Here is a 21,890-nt window from a genome sequence, read left to right as displayed (position 1 = left end):
TAACATGTATTCTTATAAATTTGACAGAGTTCTTTATATATTTGAGAAATAAGACCTTTATCTGAGAGACTGTCTAATCTTGGCTACATTGGGTTTTATTTGTACATGAACTTTTTAATTTAATATGATCAAAATTATCCATTTTTAAGATTTTATTTTAATTTACTTTTAGTTTTCAACATTCACTTCCACAGGATTTTGAGTTCCAAATTTTCTCCCCATATCTCCCCTCCCGCACCCCATGACAGTATGCATTCTGATTACCCCTTCCCCCAATCTGCCCTCCCTTCTATCACCCCACCTCTTATCTTTTCCTCTTCCCCTTCTATTTCCTTGTAGGGTGAGCTAGATTTCTATACCCCATTGTTGTGTATCTTATTTTCCAGTTGCATGTAAAAACAACTTTTAACATTCATTTTTAAAACTTTGAGTTCCAAATTCTCTCCCTTCTTCTCTCCCTACCCTGCCTCATTGAGAAGGCAAGCAATCCAATATAGGTTATACATGTTTAGTCATGCAAAACACTTCCATAATAGTCATGTTGTGAAAGATGACCTACATTTCCCTCTATCCTATCCCACCCCATTTATTCTATTCTCTCCTTTGACCCTGTCCCTCCTCAAAAGTGTTTGCTTCTGATTACCCCCTCCCCCAACCTGCCTCCCTTCTATCACCCCCCCTCTCTTATTCCCTTCCCCTTACTTTCTTATAGGGTAAGATAGATTTTCAAACCCAATTGAGTGTGTGTGTTATTCCCTCCTTAAGCCAAATCTGATGAGAGTAAGATTCACTTATTCCCTCTCACCTCCCCCTTCTTCCCCTCCACTGTAAAAGCTTTTCTTGTCTCTTTTATGTGAGATAATTTGCCCCATTCTACCTCTCCCTTTCTCCTCCCAGTACATTCCTTTCTCTCACGCCTTATTTTTATTTTTTAGATATCATCCCTTCATATCCAATTCACCCTGTCCCTCTGTCTATATATATTATATATATTATACCCTCCAACTACCCTAATAATGAAAGATCTTGAGTTACAAGTATCATCTTTACATGTAGGAATGTAAACAGTTAAATTTTAATAAGTCCCTTATGATTTCTCTTTCCTGTTTGCCTTTTCATGCTTCTCTTGAGTCTTATATTTGAAAGTCAATTTTTCTATTTAGCTCTGGCTTCTCAAGTACGCTTTAAATTCCTGTATGTCATTGAATATCAATTTTCTCCCCTCATTGATTACACTCAGTTTTGCTGGGTAGGTGATTCTTGGTTTTAATCCTAGCTCCTTTGACCTCCAGATTATCATATTCCAAGCCCTCTGATTCTTTAATGTAGAAGCTGCTAGATCTTGTGTTATCCTGATTGTGTTTCCACAATACTTGAATTGTTTGTTTCTGGCTACTTGAAATATTTTCTCCTTGACCTGGGAACTCTGGAATTTGACTATAATATTCCTGGGAGTTTTCCTTTTGAAATCTCTTTCAGGAGGAAATAGGTGGATTCTTTCATTTTCTATTTTACCCTCTGGTTCTAGAATATCAGGGCAGTTTTCTTTGATAATTTCTTGAAAGATGATGTCTAGGCTCTTTTTTTGATCATGGCTTTCAGATAGTCCAATAATTTTTAAATTACCTCTACTGGATCTATTTTCCATGTCAGTTATTTTTCTTTTTTCTTTCTTTGTTTTTTTTGTTCTAAAAAATTGATTTTATTTATTTTTTTGATTAATTTATTTTTAGTTTTCAGCAATCACTTCAATAAGCTTTTGAGTTTTAAATTTCTTTCCCTCGTTTCCCACCTCTCTCCCCAAGATGGCTTACAATCTGTTATAGGTTCTATATATACATTCTTATTAAATATATTTTCATATTAGTCATATTGTAAAGAAGAATTAGAACCAATAGGAGGAACCACAAGAAAGAGAAAACAAAACAAAACAAAATAGAAGAAAAAAAAAGAGCAAATAGTAGCTTCAATCTGCATTCAAACTCCATGGTTCTTTCTCTGGATTTGGATAGCATTTTCCATCATGAAATTTTTGGAGATGTCTTAGATCCTTGCATTGCTGAGAAGGGCTAAATCTATCAATATTAGTCATCACACAACATGGCTGTTACTATGTACAATATTCTCCTGGTTCTGCTCACTTCACTCAGCATCAGTCCTTGCAAATCTTTCCAGGTTTTTCTGAGGTCTGCTTGCTCATCATTTCTTATAGCACAATAGTATTCCATTACATTCACATACCACAACTTGTTCAGCCATTCTCCAATTGATGGGCATTACCTCAATTTCTAATTCTTTGCCACCACAGAGCTGCTATAAATAGTTTTGTACATGTGGGTCCTTTTCCCATTTTTATGATTTCTTTGGGATACAGCCTTAGAAGTGCTATTGCTGGGTCAAACAGTATGCACATTTTTATAGCCCTTTGGGCATAGTTCCAAATTGCTCCCCAAAATGGTTGGATCATTTCACAACTCCACCAACAATGCATTAGTGTTCCAACTTTCCCACATCTTCTCCAACATTTATCACTTTCCTATTTTGTCACATTAGCCTATCTGATAGGTGTGATGTGGTATCTCAGAGTTGTTTTGATTTGCATTTCTCTAATCAATAGTGATTTAGAGCATTTTTTCATATAACTATAGAGAGCTTTAATTTCTTCATCTGAAAACTGCCTGTTCATAACCTTCAGGTCAGTTATTTTTCCAATGAGATATTTCACATTGTCTTCTATTTTTTTGGTTCTTTTGGTTTTGTTTTATAATTTCTTGATCTCTCATAATAGAGTCTTTAGCTTCTGTTTGCTCCACTCTAATTTTTAAGGAATTATTTTCTTCAATGACCTTTTCCATTTGGACAATTCTGCTTTTTAAGACATTCTTCTCCTCATTGGCTTTTTGGACCTCTTTTGCCATTTGGTCTAGTCTATTTTTTAAAATGTTTTATTAATTTATTTTGATTTATCAACAATCACTTTGATAAGCTTTTGAGTTCTAAACTTTTCTCCCCCTCTCTTCCCCCCCCCCAAGATGGTGCACAATCTGATATAGGCTAACATATATATTCCTATTAAACATATTTTCACTTTAGTCATGTTGCAAGGAAGAATTAATACCAACAGGAGGAACCACAAGAAAGAGGAAACAAAACAAAACAGAAAAAAAATAGCAAATAGTATGCTTCAATCTCCATTCAAACTCCATAGTACTTTCTTTGGATGTGGATAGCATTTTCCATCATGAGATTTTTGGAGATCTAAATCTGAAGCAGCTCTTTTTGTGGTGGTAAAGAATTAGAAATTGAGGGGATGCCCGTTAATTGGGGAATGGATGGACAAGTTGTGATATGTGAATAATGGAATACCATTGTCCTATAAGGAATGATGATGTGGACTTTAGAAAAACCTGAAAAGACTTGTATGGACTGATGCTGAGTGAAGTGAGCAGAACCAGGAGAATGTTGTACACAGTAACAGCCACGTTGTGCAATGATTAACTCTGATAGTCTATTTTTTAAGGTCTTATTTTCTTCAGTATTTTTTTGGATCTCCTTTAGCAAGCTGTTGACTCATTTTTCAATATTTTTTTGCATCACTCTCATTTCTCTTCCCAATTTTCCCCCTACTTCTCTTAGTTGCTTTTCAAAATCCTTTTTGACCTCTTCCATGGCCTGAGACCAATTCATATTTTTCTTGGAGGCTTTGGATGTAGGAGCTTTGACTTGGTTGTCTTCTTCTGATTGTATGTTTTATCTTCCTTGTCACCAAAGTAAGATTCTATAGTCTGAGTTTTCTCCTGCTGTTTGCTCATTTTCCTAGCCCCTTATTTGACTTTTTTAACTCTTCGTTAAGGTAAGGGTCTGTTTCCAGTGTGGAGGGTATAGAGTCCCAAGCTTCAGGAGTTTTGTGCAGCTGTTTTCAGAGATACTTCTAGGGACTTGTAAGTTTTCAGTTTTTCCAAGGTACTATGATCTAAGGAGAGGTGTTTACTCCTTCCCTGGCCTGCACTCTGGTCTGTGAGTGACCACAAGCACTCTTCTGCCCTGGAACTGTGAGGAGGGTTCCCTCTGCACTGCTGCCACAAGCTCTGTTGTGCCAGTGCTCCTCCTCACCCCAGGACTGCCACTCAGGACTGTGATGCAAATCCAATTATGGGCAAAGCAACAGAATCCTGCCTCAGTGCCAGCAAAGAGACTCCTGTAATCTTCTGATCAGTTGTCCAATCACCTTACCATCTGTGGGCTGAGATCCCCAGAAGGAGCCACTGCTGCTGCTGCTGCCACTACCACCCCAGAGCTATGCTGGGGCCAGGGGTGGCCTTCACTCCTTTCTTACCCAGATCTGACAGACCTTTCCTACTGACCTTCTAAGTTGTCTGTGGCATTTGTGAGTTGAGAAGTCTGGAAACTGCCACAACTGCCAATGATTCAGTCCCCTAAGGCCTGCTTGGAATTTACTGGGACCCAATCTGTGCTGGATCAGTTTGCACTGGTGCTCTGCTCCTCTCCCAGCCTGGTACAACAGACCTTTCCCATCAACCATCCAGGTTGTCTTGGGCTGGAAATTTGTTTCACTCTGTCTTTTTGTGTGTTCTGCTGCTGTAGAATTTTAGATTCATTTTTTACAGGTATTTGGAAAGGTTTGGGGAAGAGCTTTAACTCCGCCATCTTGGCTCTGCCCCCAAATTATCCATTTTACACCTCACAATGCTCTCTTTTTTTTATATTCATAAATTGTTTTCCTATCCCAAGAGTCTGATAGATAATATGTTCCATGTTCTTCTAATTTTTTTGTGATAGCTCCCTTTGTATTTAGGTCATGTATCCATTTGAACCTTATCTTGGTACACAGTTTAAGACATTGGTCTATGTCCAATTTCTGCCAGACTACTTTCCAGCTTTCCCAGCAATTTTTACCAAATAATGAATTCTTATCCCCAAAACTTAAATCTTTATATTTGTCAAACACAAAGTTACAACTGTGTATTTTGTGTCGACTCTGTTCCACTGATCTACCTTTCTTTTTCTTAGTGAGTACCAGATAGTTTTGATATTTACTGCCTTATAATATGGTTTGAGGTCTGGTGCTGATGCACCTCCTTCGTTTACATTTTTTATTGGTTTCTTTGAAATTCTTGACCTTTTGTTCTTCCAAATGAATTTTGTTATTATTTTTCTAACTCAGTAAAATAATTTTTTAGTAATTTAATTGGAATGGTATTGAATAAATAGATTAGGTAAAATTGTCATTTTTATTATATTGACTTTGCCTACCCATGAATAATCAATATTTCTCCAATTATTTAAATCTGATTTTATTTGTATAAAGAATGTTTTATAATTATATTCATGTAGTTCCTGGGTCTATTTTGGCAGGTGTCCTCTCAGGTATTTCATATTGTCTACAGATATTTTAAATGGGATATCTCTTGCTATCTCTTCTTGCAGGATTTTGTTGGTGATATATAAAAATGCTGATGATTTATATGGGTTTATTTCGCCTCCTACTACTTTGCTAAAATTATTGTTTCAACTTGTTAAAAATACTTGAATCTTTAGTATTTTCCAAACATGCCATCATATTTTCTGCAAAAAAAGATAGTTTATTACCTCATTCCCATCCTGATTCCTTTAATTTCTTTTTCTTCTCATTATTATTGTTAGCATTTCTAAAACAATATTGAATAATATTCGTGACACATAGTGTAGTTTCTCTGTTTATCTTGTTAACAAAAGACCCCGGGGACCTTACAAAGGGACCTTAAATAAAACAGAGTTTGATCCCAGATTACAAAAGTGTTTACTGTCTGAGAAGAAGTTTGAAGAGGAGAAAACACCTGCAAGGGAGCAGACAGGGAGAAAGAGTGCTCAGCTGCTCAAACAGGAGTGGGAAAAGGGGGAGATAATATGGTATCTAGAGGCTTTCAGGTGGGGAAGGGGTAGGGAGAGTGTGGGGGAGGAGTGTTTGAGGGAGAAGACATCCGTAGACACAATAAACCAGGCAGCAGGATGTTTAGAAGGTCCCCAGCAAGGTCTTGAGTCTGCAGCTTCTGCTCAAGGTTGCCCTCGAGCTGGTCAAGGCTAGTGCTGTGGTTTCCAGCAGCTACAGTCATCTCCAAATTTGGCTAGAGTTCACTTGCGAAGGATCACTGGTATATCAAGCAACTCTGAGCCTCAGAAATCCTTCTAATTGGCTGATTGATGTGTAACTCCATTGTCCTGCCCTCCTGTGAAGAATGGAAATTCTAACCTAGAGTATAGTCATTACAGAGCCCATGTTAACAATCTCTTTTAATTAAATCTATTTTAGCTTTAACTTTGTCTGAGATCATGCTTGCTACCCCTGCTTTTTTTTAACATCAGGTGAAGCATAATAAATTCTATTCCAGCCCTTTATTTTAACTCTGTGTGCATCTCTCATTTTTAATTGTGTTTCTTGTAAACAACATATAGTCAGATTCTGACTTTTAATCCTTTCTGCCATTCTCCTTTTATGGATAAATTCATCCTGTTTACATTCAAAGTTGTAATTATAAGTTATGTGTTTCCCTCCATCCTATTTTTCCTCACTATTTATCCTTCTCACACTGTTTACCTTATCCCTCCTGAGGAGTCTAATTTACTTCTAACCACTACCTTGCCCTCTTATTGCTTAATCTACCCATCCTTCTAAAAGTCCCTCCCTTATCCTCTCCCCCCACCCTCCTAATTCTTAATCTAGGCAATCTTCTAAAAGTCCCTTCCTTATCCTATCCCCTCATCCTCTTATTTATTTATACATTTAGAAAACTTATATACCCTTCTAGATGCATATGTTGTTCCCCCTTTAACCCAGTTCCAATGAGAGTAAGGTTCCAGCACTACCAGCTACCAGCCCTCCACCCCAACTTGCTTCTTCTATATGTCAGTCCTTCCTTTTATACCCCATTTGTATGAGATTTCTCCTTTTTACTTCTCCCTACCCAGCTTTATTTTTTAGAATTAACCCATCATACTCAGCTCAGCCCAAGCCTTTTTTTCACACTACCCAAGTAATGATGACAGTCTTAAGAGTACTTATAATATTTTCACATTTAAGAATTAGACAGTTTGACCTTATTGAGTCCCTTATAATTGGTCTTTAATGTTTACCTTATGTTTCTCCTGAATCTTATATGTCAAATTTTCCATTGAGCTCTGGTCTTTTTGTCACAAATACCTGAAAGCCTTTCAGTTCAATGAATGTCCTTGTTTTTTTTTAATTCAGGATTATACTCAACTTTGATGGGTAAGTTAATTTTGGTCACAACCCTGGCTCTTTTCCTCTTCAAAATATTATGTTGCAACACCTATGGTCTTATAATGTAGAAGCTGCTATATCTTGTGTGATCCTGATTGTAGCTCCAAGGTATTTAAGTTCTTTTTTTCTTGTTGCTTGTAGTATTTTCTTCTCAACCTGGTAGCTTTAAAACTTGGCTATGATATTCCTGTAACTTTTCATCCTGGGATGTCTTTCAGGTAGTAATTGGTGGATTTTTTTTGGATTATAATGGAACAATAAGAGAGCCAGTTTTACCAGGATAAGACTAGGTAAAATAAAAGCCTAAGAGGCATAGTATAGTAAAGCAGGCTGCTGTTTAAAAAAAAAAAAATCTAGTATTGGGAGAGGCAGCATGGTATAGGAGATAAATGGAGTAAGGAAGACTTGGTTTCAAATCATGCCTATGACCACGGACAAGTGACTTAGCCTCTGGGCTTCATTTTCTTCATCTGTATAATTGTGAGAATGATTACCTACCTCATAGGATTGTTGTGAGGCTTAAATGAAATATATGTAAAGTTCTATGTAAACTTTGAAGTGCTATGTAAATAATGGGTATTATTATTCTTCAATGTAAACAAACTTAGAAATTACTGAAAAGCCAGAAGGGTAAGGAGAGAGAAAGTTAGCTAAACCCAGAATTCTTTCTAGATTTAAAAGGCAAATAGGGAAGCTATATGAAATAGAAGTTAGACAAGATTGCTGCAAGTGTGATTGCTTAAAATTCTTCAAATATATTAAGCAATGGCGGATTGCAGAAAAATTCATTTTCTTGATAAGAAAAACAGAATGATCTTGAGATAGGATTTTAATGTCTTGTCTTTTCCAAAAAGCAAAAACAAAAAATGCTTTACTCTTCAAGATGTGACTTACAGATAAAAGGCCAAAATAAAATAAATATCGCTCATAGAATCATAAGATTTAGAGCTCTACAAATTCTTAGAGATCAGTTAGTCCAACACCTTCATTTTGCAGATAAGGAAACTAAGGCTTGAAGAGTTCCTAGAAAAATTCAAGACAATCATATTGACAGGGCCTGATAACATCGCACTGAAGAACTATTTAAGGAGTTATAAGATAAAACTGCAGAAAATCAGTTATCAGTCAGTCAATAAATATTTATTAAGAACCTACTATCTGCCAGGCATTATGTTAAACATACTAAGAATGTTTAAAGAATGATAAAAGCAGGTGAAAAAATGGTTTTAAAAAATTGTATCCTTGCTCAAGGCTCAAAGTCTTTTGCTGGAGATAATAAACAAATAACTACGTATGTAAAAACGAGGTATATACAGAAGAAATTAGAACTAACCAACAAAGAGAAGGCACTAGCATTAAGAGAGATCAGGAAAGGCATCCTGTAGAAGGTAGGATATTAGCTGGAATGAGAAAAATACAACTGGAGGAGACCTTAGAGATACAACCTTTTCATGAAGCTGTAAGGATTCAAGTACTAAGGCCAAATGATTCACTATGGTTGCACAGATAGTGACAGAGCTCTGGCCTGGACCCAGAAGTCTTGACTCATACTCCATTTCTATTTCCACCAGACCACAGTAGTTTTCAATGATAACCAATTGTTTTAGTGTATGTCCTATATAGTATGACTTTTATATGTTGTCTTGCATCCTATATTATCCTATGCCCATCAATACATTATTCTTAGTCGTGGATTTAATCACAGTGATGGAAAAGAAGATTTTTTTTTACTTATGACTTGCCATTTCCTTTATTTGTACAAAATAGTGAATAATTATACCCTGGCTAGGAAAAGACAGTGGTTTAGGGTTTAAACAAGTCCTTCTGCCCTGAAGCATCTATTTTGAAGGCTTGGGACTAGCAGCTTTAGCCCCAGCATCTTTGAATTTGGACTTGGCAGGCTTGGAATCACTGGATTTTGTGGCCTTAGAATCAGATTTGGCTGCCTTGGGATCAGACTTGATGACCTTGGTGTCAGATTTAGTGGCCTTGGGGCCAGATTTGGTAGCCTTGGGATCAGACTTAATGACCTTGGCATCAGATTTGGTGACCTTGGGGTCAGTAGGCTTTGTAGCCTTGGAGTCAATGGATCTAGCAACTTTAGAGTTAGGCATCATGATCCTGGGGCCTGGACACTTGGTAGCCATCTTGTGGCCAGCACACCAGCCACTGGCCTTGGAGATCTTGGGCCTAAGGAGTTTGGTCTTGGAGTCTTGGTGCTCAGGGCCTTGATGGTCTCTGCTCGGGTCGTGATGGCTTTGGTGTTGTTGGCCTGCATCTTCTTCAGTCCCTTATATTTCTTTTTTTTTAAATTTTTAATTAATTCGTTTTGAATTATCAACAATCACTTCCATAAGCTTTTGAGTTTTAAATTTTTCTCCCCCTCACTCCCTATCTCCTTCCTCAAGATAGCACACAATCTAATATAGGCTATACATATATATTCCTATTAAACATTTTCACATTGGTGATGTTGCGGGTAAGAATTAGAACCAATAGGAGGAACCACCAAAGAGAGGAAACAAAATACAACAAAAGAAAGAAGAATAGCAAATAGTATGCTTCGATCTGCATTCAAATTCCATAGTTCTTTCTTTGGTTGTGGATAGCATTTTTCATCATGACCCTTCTTATATTTCTTGGCAAAACATATGTTTCTCAGAAACTTGGGATCAACCCCTTTTAGAAACATGTATCTCTGTGACCTAGGTTTCTTGATGCCATTTCTGCACCATCTTTGTGATTGGTTGTGGGTGATATGGTTCCTAGACTTAGCCACCTTTACACTCTACCAACCTGACATCTGTTACCTAATATGAGACCACAGTGCATGTAGCTATGCCATTACCCATTAATTTTGATAAATCATAGACTAACAAAGTTCCTGCAGATTGGAACAGGGCAGATCTGCCCATCTTATAAAAATGAAATATGTTCAGTCTCTTGACCTTAGAAAATATAGTGAGATACTGAAAAAATACTAGGGAAAAAAATCATCAATCAATTTGCAATTACTTCTAAGAGCTTGTTAGTGGGTAGTAATCAACATGTCTTTGAGTTAAGCAAATTGTGCCAAACCAATTTAACTTCTGGGATGACATGTTAGGGAACATCTATTACTTTCCTTCTAAGTGGCCTTTTTTTTTTTTTTTCCAGCTAGGCAATGGGGTTAAGTGATTTGCCCAGGGTCATACACCTAGTAAGTATCAAATGTCTGATGCCGGATTTGAAGTCAGGTCCTCCAGACTCCAGGGCCAGTGCTCTATTAAGTGGCCTCTTTTAATTTCACTAAGGTTTTTTATTCTATCCCATATTCACATTGACAACCATGTAGTCTTATCACTATTAATAGTGGCTGTGTGTTCTGTCATTTGGTCATGTCCAACTCTTTGTGGCCTTATGGACCATACATGCCAATACTATCCATGAAGCTTTTTTGGCAAAGATACTGGAGTGGTTTGCCATTTCCTTCTCCAATGGATTAGAGTCACAGCTAGTAAGTATCTGAGGCTAGATCTGAACTCAGGTCTTCCTAATTCTAGGTCCAGTGCTGTCTCCATTGTGCCAGCCACCTAGCTGCCTCCAGTGTTGGCTATACAAAAACACAAAAGAAAAAGACCTGGGAATGATTGTTGACCACAAGCTGAATGGGAATTGCTAGTATAAGATAGAGCTGTTATGAAAAACAAATGATAGCATAAAATATTAAAATAATATAACATCTAGGAGTTATAAATCATTTTTGTTCCATACACAAGCATTTACTAGAATATTCTGTCACCACATTTTGAAAAGCAGAAACTGAAGACAGAATAGTCGCAAAGATCATAAAGAGCAGGCAATTACATGGCTCTTGTATGAATGATTAAAAGGATGGAAAATGGATCTTCTAAATTACAGTAGTTTAGCCTAGGATCATAGATATGTATTTGAAAAGGACCTCAAAGATCATCTATTCCAACTACCTTATTTTGTAGATAAGGAAACTGAGTCCCAGAGGTTAAGTGACTTGTCCAGGGCAATAAAGGGAAGGCTGAGGCAAGAAGATCACTAGCCTTCCATGTAAGAACTGTTACAGGATGTGAATTGTTCTTTATGTGTACTAAGAAATAAACCAGAAAAAAGAGTGGAAAAATAGCTACATCTGTAGTCCTGTATTTAATTGTGGGCACCACATTTTAGAAAAGACTTTGAAAAATTGGAGTGCATCCAGTATGATTATGATCATAAAATTTAGAGCTGGAAGGGAACTCTGTAGTCATCTAATTCATCTCTCTGTAGAAATGAGAGATGGTGAAGGGGACTGGAGACCAAGCTATATAAGGATAAGTTGAGCAACAGAGGATACTTAACCCAGAAAAGAGAAGACTTAGGGACAATGATGCTGTGTTCAAGTGTTTGAAGGGCTGTCATATGAAAGACATATTAGAGCTGTTCTTCTTGCCTCGTAGAGTAGGATTAGAAAGAAGAAATGGGTAAAAGTTGCAGAGAAACAGGTTTTGTCTCTTTGTAAGAAAAAGCTTCCTACTAAGTAGAACTATTTAAAAGGAATGATCTTGGTATATGATTGTGATGGAATACTATTGTGTTGTAATAAATGATGAGCAAATTGATTTTAGAAAAACATGGAAAGCCTTGCATGAAATAAATGCAGAGTGAAATGAGCAGAACCAAGAGAACATTGTATATAGCAACAGCAATATTGTTTGAAGGATAACTGTGAACAAATAAGCTATTCTGAGTATTATAAATATTCAAATCAACAACAAAGGACCTATGAAGGAAGATGCTATCTACCTCCAGAGAAAGAACTGATAAATAGAAGTATGCATAGTAGGTGTGTGTGTGTATCTATGTCAAATGATGATCTTCTCTAGTGTGAGGTGGGGAGAGAGGGAGGGAGGGAGTTCAGAACTTAAAATATAACAAAAAATTAAATTAAATTTTTTAAAAATAAAATAAAAGGAAGGAGCTGTGCCTTTGAAAATACTAAGTTCTCCCATCACTGGACATATTCAAATAGAAGATGAATAACTACTTGTCTGAGATGATGTTGAGGGAGATTCCTATTCAGATACAGGTTGGACCAGGTGAGCTCTGAGATCCCTTCTAATTCTTATTCAAATCGGGAGAGCAGAAAGACGAGTCATCTTCACTATCAAGGTAATGGAAAAATGGAATGGACTCTTGAGGAAAAATAATAAGATTCTCTGTTTCTGATGTTCTTCAAAAAAAAAAAAGAAAAAGAAAAGGACAGGTCCTGTCAACTGTCCCTGGATGGCCTTTCATATTCCAGTCAAATATTATTATTTGACCTTTAATGCAAAAAATCCCTTTCCATAAGGCAAGGGGCTAGATCATAACTTTGTAATTCTCTGATATGCTGACACTTTTTTTGGATTGGATTGATGGGACATAGCAAACAAAGCCTCACAGGCAGGCACTATCTTACAAATGCTATTGTACCTTTGGGTCTCCATATTGTATTTTGTAATTCAATTACCCTTACACCACATTTTACAACACATTCTAAATGGATATATGACCTTAATATTAAAGATCATATTATTAAACATTTTGAAGAGAAGCAGATCACATATACCTCTCACAGCTATGAGTAGGAAATATATTCTTAATCCAAACAACAGATAGAAGAAATTACAAGATAGAACATAAATAACTTTGATTACAAGAAACTGAAAACCTTCTGTACAAACAAAACTAATGCACCTAAAAGAAGAGAAGCAGTTGAATATGGGGGAAAAACTTTGTATGAAGGTTTGGTATATTCAATACATATAAACAGTTAACATTTATATAGAACTAAAAGCCATTCCTCAATAGATAAGTAGTCAAAGGATATGGGGCAGCTAGGTGGTACTATGAATAAAGTCCCAGGCCAGGAGTCAGGAAAACTCATCTTCCTGAGTTAAAATCTGGCCTCAGACACTTCTTACCTGGACATAGTCAATCTAGTTGGTTGGCTGTAGTCCTTCATTCCTGAAGAGGACCAAAATGACTACGCTAGAGTCAAGTTTCAGTGTGTCCAACTGTGGCTGATCAGATCAATACAAGCTCAGAATGTTCTACCATGGATCAGGCACAAATACTCTGTTGAACATTTGGGGTGGATTCACTACATTTGTGCATCCTGTGTTTCCTTTGAGTTGTTTTAATTCTACTTTGCTCACAGAGCACGGCACCTGCTCTAATGTGGGCGTACCCATGCTGAGCAGTCCTGTGCCGGTGTCTTACATGTCACACAATTCCAAAGTTCTTAAGAGAGACCTTGAGAGTGTCCTTGTATTACTTCTTCTAACCACCATGTGAACGCCTGCCCTGTGTGAGTTCTTCATAAAATAGTTTTTTGGCAAGCATACGTTTTGCATTCGAAAAACATGGCCAGCCCATTGGAGTTGTGCTCTCTGAAGTAGAGTTTGAATGCTTGGCAGTTTAGTTCAAGAAAGGACCTCAGTGTCTGGTATCTTATCCTGCCAGCTGATCTTCAGAATCTTCCTAAGACAATTCAAATGGAAGTGATTAAGTTTCTTGGCGTGGTACTGGTATACTGTCCACATTTCACAGGTATACAACGAGGTCAGCACAACGGCTCTGTAGACCTTCAGTTTGGTAGTCAGTCTAATACCACTTCTCTCCCACAGTTTCCTTTAGAACCTCCCAAACACTGAGCTAGCTCTGGCAATACCTGAGTCAACTTCATCATCAATGTGTACATCCCTGGAAAGTACATTGCCAAGGTAAGTGAATTGATCCACAGCATTCAAAACCTCTCTATTTGCTGTATGTTTGGATGATAAGGTGCTGGCTGATGGAGCACCTGTGTTTTCTCAGTGTTAAATATTAGGCCAAAATTAGCACAAATAGCAGAGAATTGATCCATACTTTGTTGCATCTCAGCTTCAAAGGCTGCATTGAGTGCACAATCATCTGTAAACAGAAAATCACGAACCAACACTCCTTCCACTTTGGTCTTGGCTTGTAGCCTTTTCAAGTTGAAGAATTTACCATCCGTGTGGTGGCTGACCTTGATGCTGTTTTCATCCTCATTGCAAGCATTTGACAACATGGCTGAAAACATCATGCTAAAAAGCATGGGAGCAAGAACACAGCCTTGTTTCACTCCATTGGTGACTAGTAAATCTAGTAGCTCCACTTGAAACACAGTGGGTTGGTCCAGAGAAAATATACTGAGTTAGCTCAGGAAATTGTCCCAGCTTTTATAAAACACCTAGCCCCTCCAAACCTGTAATAGCTTACCAAAAAAAGTGGTCAAATATATTCCTATGGACAGAGCACCCCTGTGTAGCTACAGAATGAGGCATGTATATAGAGAGAGGCCCACACACGGTGAAAAGCCTGTCACTATGTTGTTTGATGGGAGGCAGAATAGACATTTCTAGCCTCTTCTCGTCCCGCCCTTCCTCAAGAGAGGTTTTCATTCTTGTTGGGGGCCATCTCCAGTTCCTGATCCATATCTTGCCACTGGTCCCAGATGACTCTGGAGGAGAAAGTGAAGCTGGTGACTTTGCACAGCCCTCCCTCACTTAAATCCAACTCACTTGCATGTCATAGCATCACCTCCCTGATGTCATGGTCCTCTTGGAGAACAAAAGAAAAACAACAACATTCCTGTCAGGAGAAGAAGCAGGAAGTTGGTACTGAAAGCCACCACTCTGCTTTTCTCAGAAAGAATGAGTGCCAGGTTAGAAGTCTATCTACTCCCTTAAATAGTATTAACTTAAGGAATGTAATCAGGTTTGAGCTAACTTTTGATTGCTTTATCATTTCTGGGCGGCAGGGTGACCCCAAGCTCTAACAATGAACACAAACAGCAATAGCAAAGAAGTCCATTTATCCAAATTGTAGCAAAGCAGAAATCGGAGAAGGTATACATAGGAGCGTATATGCTAGACAATCCAGAGTGAAGGAAGGAGTTTTCCCATTGGGAATAATAATAACTCAGCTCAAGCAAGAGAGAGGGCCTTGGACCTCACCCAAGGGGAAATATACCAAAGTCTAAAGTAGCAAGCTGGAAATTGGAACATGATGGAGACTGCCTGCTCTCATGTCTTCCCAAGAGTCTCTTCCTTCAGCAATCTGAAATAGGGTTGGATTCTTCCATCTTTTATCTCAAAGCTCGAAGAAGACTCACTTAGAAAGTCCTGAAGGGAAACTCCTATTTGAAGAGTCACCAAAGGGGCGACTGGCTGAGTACTGAAGCTCTTGCCTCTCACCAACTCCTCTGCCCCACCTTTACAAAAGACAGGGCATTCATCTCCACGAATAAGGAGAGAGTTCCATACCAATGGCCTTTGGGACAGGGGTTACCCACAGGTTAGGTGACTTACTCAGGATCATACAGCTAAGAAGCAACTGAAGCTGAATGTGAGCTCAGGTCTTCCTGACTTCAAGCCCAACTCTGTATCCACTGCACTACCTAAAAGAATTTATGTTGGGTAATATGAGTTACTGGAAAGAGTTATTCTTTTGAAAGAAATTGGCTCCTAAAATCAACTAATTTCCTTTCTCTGTAATTCCATGATCACCAAATAATCTTTTGCTTGGTCAGTTATCTGGCTTTTCCAGATAAGCTCTTTGATCCTGGAAAAGCAGATGATCTGGCTAGAGAACTTGAATATTTAGAAAATGAAAAGATAATACTAACCACCCTCCTGTCCTTTTTATTTTTTTTAAATTTTTAAAAAAATTTTTAGGCAGTTGGGGTTAACTGACTTGCCCAGGGTCACACAGCTAGTAAGTGTCAAGTGTTTGGTCTGAGGCCAGATTTGAACTCAGGTCCTCCTGACTTCAGGGCTGGTGCTCTATCCACTGCGCTGCCTAGCTGCCCCTTGTCCTTTTTATTAATTAATAAATTGGCATTCCTGTTTACAAATCAATTTCTTGTGGGTTTGGTTATTGCAAATCAATGATGGGTCCTGATCTCCACTGGGTGAAATGATAAAATTAAGGTCTTAACCCTCTAAAGCAGCCCATTGTGCCAGAAAAATCACTGGAGTGTGAGTCAAAAGACCCAGGTTCTAATTTCACTTGTAACATTAACTCTTTCGGTGACTTTAGGCAAGTAATTTTGCCTGAATGAACCTCAGTTTTCTCCTTAATAAAATAAAATTTGAAATAAAGTTTGTTTGAAAGTTCCCTTTCAGTTCTAACAGGTAATGGATCCTAAACCTTATGGGCCTACATCAGACAGTAACTTTGGAGTTCATATTAAACTGACACAGCACAATACTAAATGGTACTGACTTGTAGAAATAAACTAAAGGTAGAACTAGTTAAATTCAATAAAGCACCTTACCTTTTTTGTGGCACTTCTAAAAGTAACCATCTCCACAGTCCTTGCTTTGCCCCTCGGTCTCTTGCCGAGTAGACAGACTCCGGTAATCTGAATACCAGAAGCAGCAGGAAAAGAAAATCCTCAGGGCAAGTTAGTTGGCAGATAAACCTGGAAACTAGACTGCGGGGTCAAGGTTAGAGTCAGCCTGAAGTTATCAGAACTAGCAGAGGCGTAAGGAGACACTTGGTTCACTTTTCTCCTTTAACTGATTGGCTAACTACAACAGTGGAGATTTTTGATTGGCTGAATCTAAAAGTAGTCTGAGTCATGACTGCAGCACTCTGTGGACGAGGCAGTCCCAGAGGATTTATACCTAGGTTTTTGACTACAACTCTCCTTTCTCCTAAGAGGGCACCGAACTTGCCGATCGTACCTGAGTCTGCGCTGCGCTAAGTGAGTCCTAAGGCTTGTGTATGAGCTCCAAATTTCTTTTTCCCTGTGAGACTCTAGTCCTAACCCACTCTCACCTCTTGTCTCGGTTCTCTTCTAATCCTTTCTCCGAGCCTCTTTCCTCAGTCTCCACCTCAAGGATGGGGAGATTTGGGTGCAATTGCCCAAAGGGACTTCGAGGGAGAGGCGATTGTAAAGCTAAAGACATCTCCCCACGCCACCTCCCAATTCCTCTAACTTCTTCCCTTCTTCCCCCTTCAGTCTTTTACAGGATTCCGCCCCTGGACCTTTTCCCTTCTAGAGATGCCTAGGATAGATCTCACATCATGCCTCTCCCTGAGTCAAAATTCACTCCTTCACGGATTCCTGGGCTCCTACGGAGCGGAGCTACGGCCTCACCTGCTCCTCCGCCCCTGCTGGGTTCGGCAGCCCAAACGCCAGCACCCGAAGAAACGGGTGGTATTCGCTGACAGGAAGGGACTGCCTCTGATCACCGTGCACAATTTTTCTTGTGATGTTACAAATCCTAAAGAAGAACTGCCGCCCTTGAGCAGAATGGTGCAGCCGGTGCCAGCCTGCCCCACGAAGGTGTCCAGCTATGCCCTTGGTTTCTCTCAGCCCTTGGATGACTACGGTTGCTTCTGCAGGTGTCTGAAGGCCCAGAAGGTGTGCCTGGAACAGTGTGCCATCCAGGGGCGCTTCTTGCAAGGTACCGTTCAGGTGCACAACCTGGGATATGAGAAGATTGTGCAAATGCGCATCACTTTCGATGCCTGGACTTCTTACCTTGACGTACCCTGTGTTTATGTGCGTCACCTTTTCGGAGGTGAAATAGACACCTTCGCTTTCCAGATGGCACTGCCCAGTGGTCCCCCAGGCCCAGCTGGTACCATCCAGTTCTGCTTCTCTTTTCAGTGTGCTGGGCAGATTTACTGGGACAATAACCAGGGTTGTAACTACCACCTGAAGCCCTCAGGCTTCGTTCTTAGCGTGCCCTGTCAGTGAGCGTCTCTCTGAAACTCCTCTTTGAGCCGCCACAGATGGGTTGCCTATTTTCTTTGCTGACATCTAAAGGTTTTTCCTCTGACTAGCGGGGCTTGTACCTAGTCTGGGGCATGAAGGCGTGTTTTCTTTCCAGTGGTTTCAACCTTTTCTGCTCCTAGAGTTACAGTAAGACCAATAAATACCTGAGCTAAGTTACTAACTGGACATAGAATTCAAGTGCTTTTCTTCCTCACGCAAAAGCCAGGAAGGCGATTCCAGTTTTGTGTGAGTTATGGGTGTTGTTTTAAGATGTGAAGCTTCCTTTAGGAAGACACTGGGGGTACTGTTCTTTTGCAGAATTTTAGGGTTGATTTTAAACTGGGGGGGGGGGGGGGAGTTTCAGTTAATGTTTTAATTACCAGTATACTCGTATAGAGACAGCTATGTGGCTTAGTGGATAGAGCACTGGGCCTGGAGTCAGGAAGACCTAAGTTCAAATGTGATCTCAGACACTTAATAGCTGTGTGATCCTTGGTAAATCACTTAACTTCCATTTGCCTTAATCCACGGAGATGGAAATGGTAAACTACTCCAGTTTCCTTGCTGAGAAGAATGACTATTAAATAACCAATTATTAGAGATCCAGGGTTTTTTTTTTTCCTTCCTATTTACTCATTCTCTACTAGGTCAAGCCAGCATCTGAAGGACTTTGCTGATAATAAGATCGAATTAGCTTTCTCCTCAGTCTTGTTCAGACTCCACACAAGTGGGGAGGCCTATTATGTTCCACTCAGGCTTGGGTAGGGGGAGTAGACCCTTTATCTAGATTACCCAAGGCTGGAGTGGTCTGGGAGTAAGCGGGACATAATCAGTTACTTTCCCCAGCCCCTCATTAGAATAGGCCCACCTCACATTATAATATCCATTCTCTCATTAATTGTTAACCAATCAGAGTTAATTGCCACATGTTGGGAATACCCCCCCAATCTTCCAAGAGCAGATGGGAGCTGCGAGAAGCCTCCAAGATCTGTCTTTGGTTCATGAGAGATGGCAAAATGACCAAGCCTTTTAATTAATTATCCATTAGCAATAATTAATAAAATGATTAATTACCCAGAAACTATGTCTCTTGGACTTTGTATAAGTCACATTGCCAAGAAAAAACCCATGATAGTGTTGGTATGCTATGGTCCACAGAGTCAGGAAGCACTGAACACAACTGAACAACAATAATCACATACTCTAGCAGAAGGTGCCTGTAGGGAAAAGGGTGCTTTTCTGGTCTTCATACTAATGACAGCAAAGGCAGAGAATGTAAGCATGCTGAGTCCTCCTCTATTCCTTATGCCATTACATTTATGTTTTAATTTGAAATATTTTTCTTGCCCCTAAGCATTCTTCTACCTACAGGAGGATTTATTTTTTTAAAAATGCAGCTGTTTGTGAAAGGGTAATTTAAATCTGCCTCTTACCTTCACATCTCAACTTTGTCTTTTTCTTGATTAAAAGATGTTATTTAAAATGGAAAATATATATATTTAATAATTTATTCTATTAAAAAATAATTTATCTAGAGCTGCAATTCATGTAATATGTTGACATACTTGACACCACTGTGATTCTAGTAAAATATCTTGGGCTATTTAAACTCTGGAAAAACTTTTCTAAGTTTAACTGATGATGTAAGAGCTTTAATAAAAGTTATTTTCTTATTCCTTGCCTAATTACTTTACTTGTCCTACAATCGCTTGTAGTAGTTAAATGCTTCATGAATGCAGTTATTTGCAATTGTTGGGAGTGAAAGTTATGGCGATGATGAGCAAGCTGCAATGGTTTTATTTCTCTGACTAAACTGCCCCTAAGCAGGTTCACTTGTAGGGTGCAACAAGATCCATGCTCTGCCAGTATCCCTAGGAATGGTTATCCCTCCCCCTCATTCCCTCATCTCTGCCTATGTCTTTCAATTTTGACTCCACTGAAAGAAACTGGGGCAAATTTTGTGTCCAGCTGCAAGTCTGAAGCAATATTTCATTGTTAAGAGTAATGAAAATTAAAATACAACCGTAAGCTGGTAGCCAGGTTTGAACACCAAATTTGCATGGCTTTCTTTAGTTCTTCAAAGTACTGAGACTTCAGTAGAACTATTATCTCTTCTGGCTAAAGTCCTACTTTCCATAAAATACTTACATTGAGAAACCACAGTGTGCACATAGTAAAAAGAAGACATAATCCTTGACCTCTTGGAGCTTTTTTTTCTATTGGTTTTATTTTTTATTTTTTTCAAAATGTTTTATTAATTTATTTTGAATTATCAACAAGCACTTCCATAAGCTTTTGAGTTTTAAATTTTTCTCCCCCTCCCTCCATCCCACCCTCCCCAAGATGGCAAGCAATCTAATATAGGCTATATATATACATTCTTATTAAACATATTTTCACATTAGTGATGTTGTAAGAATTAGAACCAATAGGAGGAACCACCAGAAAGAGGAAACAAAACACAACAGAAGAAAAAAATAGGAAATAGTATGCTTCGATCTGCATTCAAACTCCATAGTTCTTTCTTTGGATGTGGATAGCATTTTCCATCATTAGGCTTTTGGAGATGTCTTAGATCCTTGCATTGCTGAGAGGGGTTAAGTCTATCAAAGTCAGTCATCGCTCAGTGTGGCTGTTACTGTGTACAACAGTTCTCCTGGTTCTGCTCACTTCACTCAGCATCAGACCATACAAGTCTTTCCAGGTTTATCTGAAGTCTGCCTGTCCATCATTTCTTATGGCACAATAGTATTCCATTACATTCATATGTCACATTCATAATTATGATTACTATCTGTGTCTTTCTGTCTATCCATTCCCCCCACCCCATTTATGCTTTTCTTTCTCCTTTCTCGATTTCCCTCCTCACTAATGTTTTGCTTTTGACCACCACCTCCCTCAGTCCCACCTCCCTTCTATTAGCCCCCTTCCTTTTCTTTCCCCTTTCCCCTCCTACTGCCTATAGGGCATGTTGGATTTCTATACCTAACTGATTGTTATTCCCTTCTTGAGTCAAATCTGATGAGAGTAAGGTTCAAACAACGCTCATCTCCCTCCCTTCTTTCCCTCTGCTGTAATAGGTTTTTGTGCCATTTCATTTGATATGTTACCCTTGTCTGCCTCCTTCTTTCCTTTTCTCTCGGTACATTTTCTTAGTTAGATCAGATTAATTTTTTTCATCATTACATCAAAGTCAATTTATACCCACCCCCATTATGTATACTCCTTTAACATGGTGTAACCCAGTGAAAATAAGCATGATCTTTCAGGGAAGGAGATGGATATTCAACAAAATAGGGGACTTCCATGCTTTCCTGATAAAAAGACCAGAGCGCAATAGAAAATTTAATCTAATACAAGACTCAAGAGAGACATAAAAAGGTCAATGGGACAGAAAGAAACAACATGTTATTAATAAGGGCAAACTGTTTACATCCCTACAAGGGAAGATGACACTTGTAACTCTTGGCTTTATTTTTTAAATTAAGTCTTTTTTCAATTAACAAGTATTTATTTTTTCTCCCACCTCCCTTCCAGTGAGGGAATATATTTATTTAAATAAATATAGTCAAGCAAAACAAATACCCACACTGGTTGTATCTAAAAATGTGCATCTTTAGTCTATCACCTCCTTGCCAGAAAGTGCATTCTCCATGATCAGTAGGAGCTTAAATTCTGAGAGAAGACAAAACCAACAGAAAGAACATATTTTGTTTTGCCTTAAAAAATGTCCTGGGATGATACCTCATCTTTCAGAATATAAAATAAATAAAGGAACATAAATCATCAGTATTTTGTACTTTGCCTACCAAAGTCAGCAGG

General features: G+C 38.6%; 1 protein-coding gene and 1 pseudogene across 1 annotated transcript; one reads left to right on the top strand and one right to left on the bottom strand.

Moving 5' to 3' along the window:
- Window positions 1-9,117: 9,117 nt before the first annotated feature.
- Window positions 9,118-13,506, bottom strand: LOC114045329 (annotated as a pseudogene).
- Window positions 13,507-16,961: 3,455 nt separating this feature from the next.
- Window positions 16,962-18,530, top strand: LOC114045549 (protein phosphatase 1 regulatory subunit 3C-like). Its single transcript, XM_027865634.1, has 2 exons — window positions 16,962-17,048; window positions 17,307-18,530. The coding sequence occupies exon 2, from the start codon at window positions 17,349-17,351 to the stop codon at window positions 18,048-18,050; it is 702 nt and encodes a 233-aa protein (XP_027721435.1). The 5' UTR covers window positions 16,962-17,048; window positions 17,307-17,348; the 3' UTR covers window positions 18,051-18,530.
- The last annotated feature ends 3,360 nt before the right edge of the window (window positions 18,531-21,890 follow it).

This window comes from Vombatus ursinus, unplaced genomic scaffold (genome assembly GCF_900497805.2).
Source record: "Vombatus ursinus unplaced genomic scaffold, bare-nosed wombat genome assembly UNPS02014778.1, whole genome shotgun sequence".
Lineage (NCBI taxonomy): Eukaryota > Metazoa > Chordata > Mammalia > Diprotodontia > Vombatidae > Vombatus > Vombatus ursinus.
The sequence above is the reverse complement of the archived record's forward strand: the minus strand, read 5'-3'. Positions and strand labels throughout refer to the sequence as shown.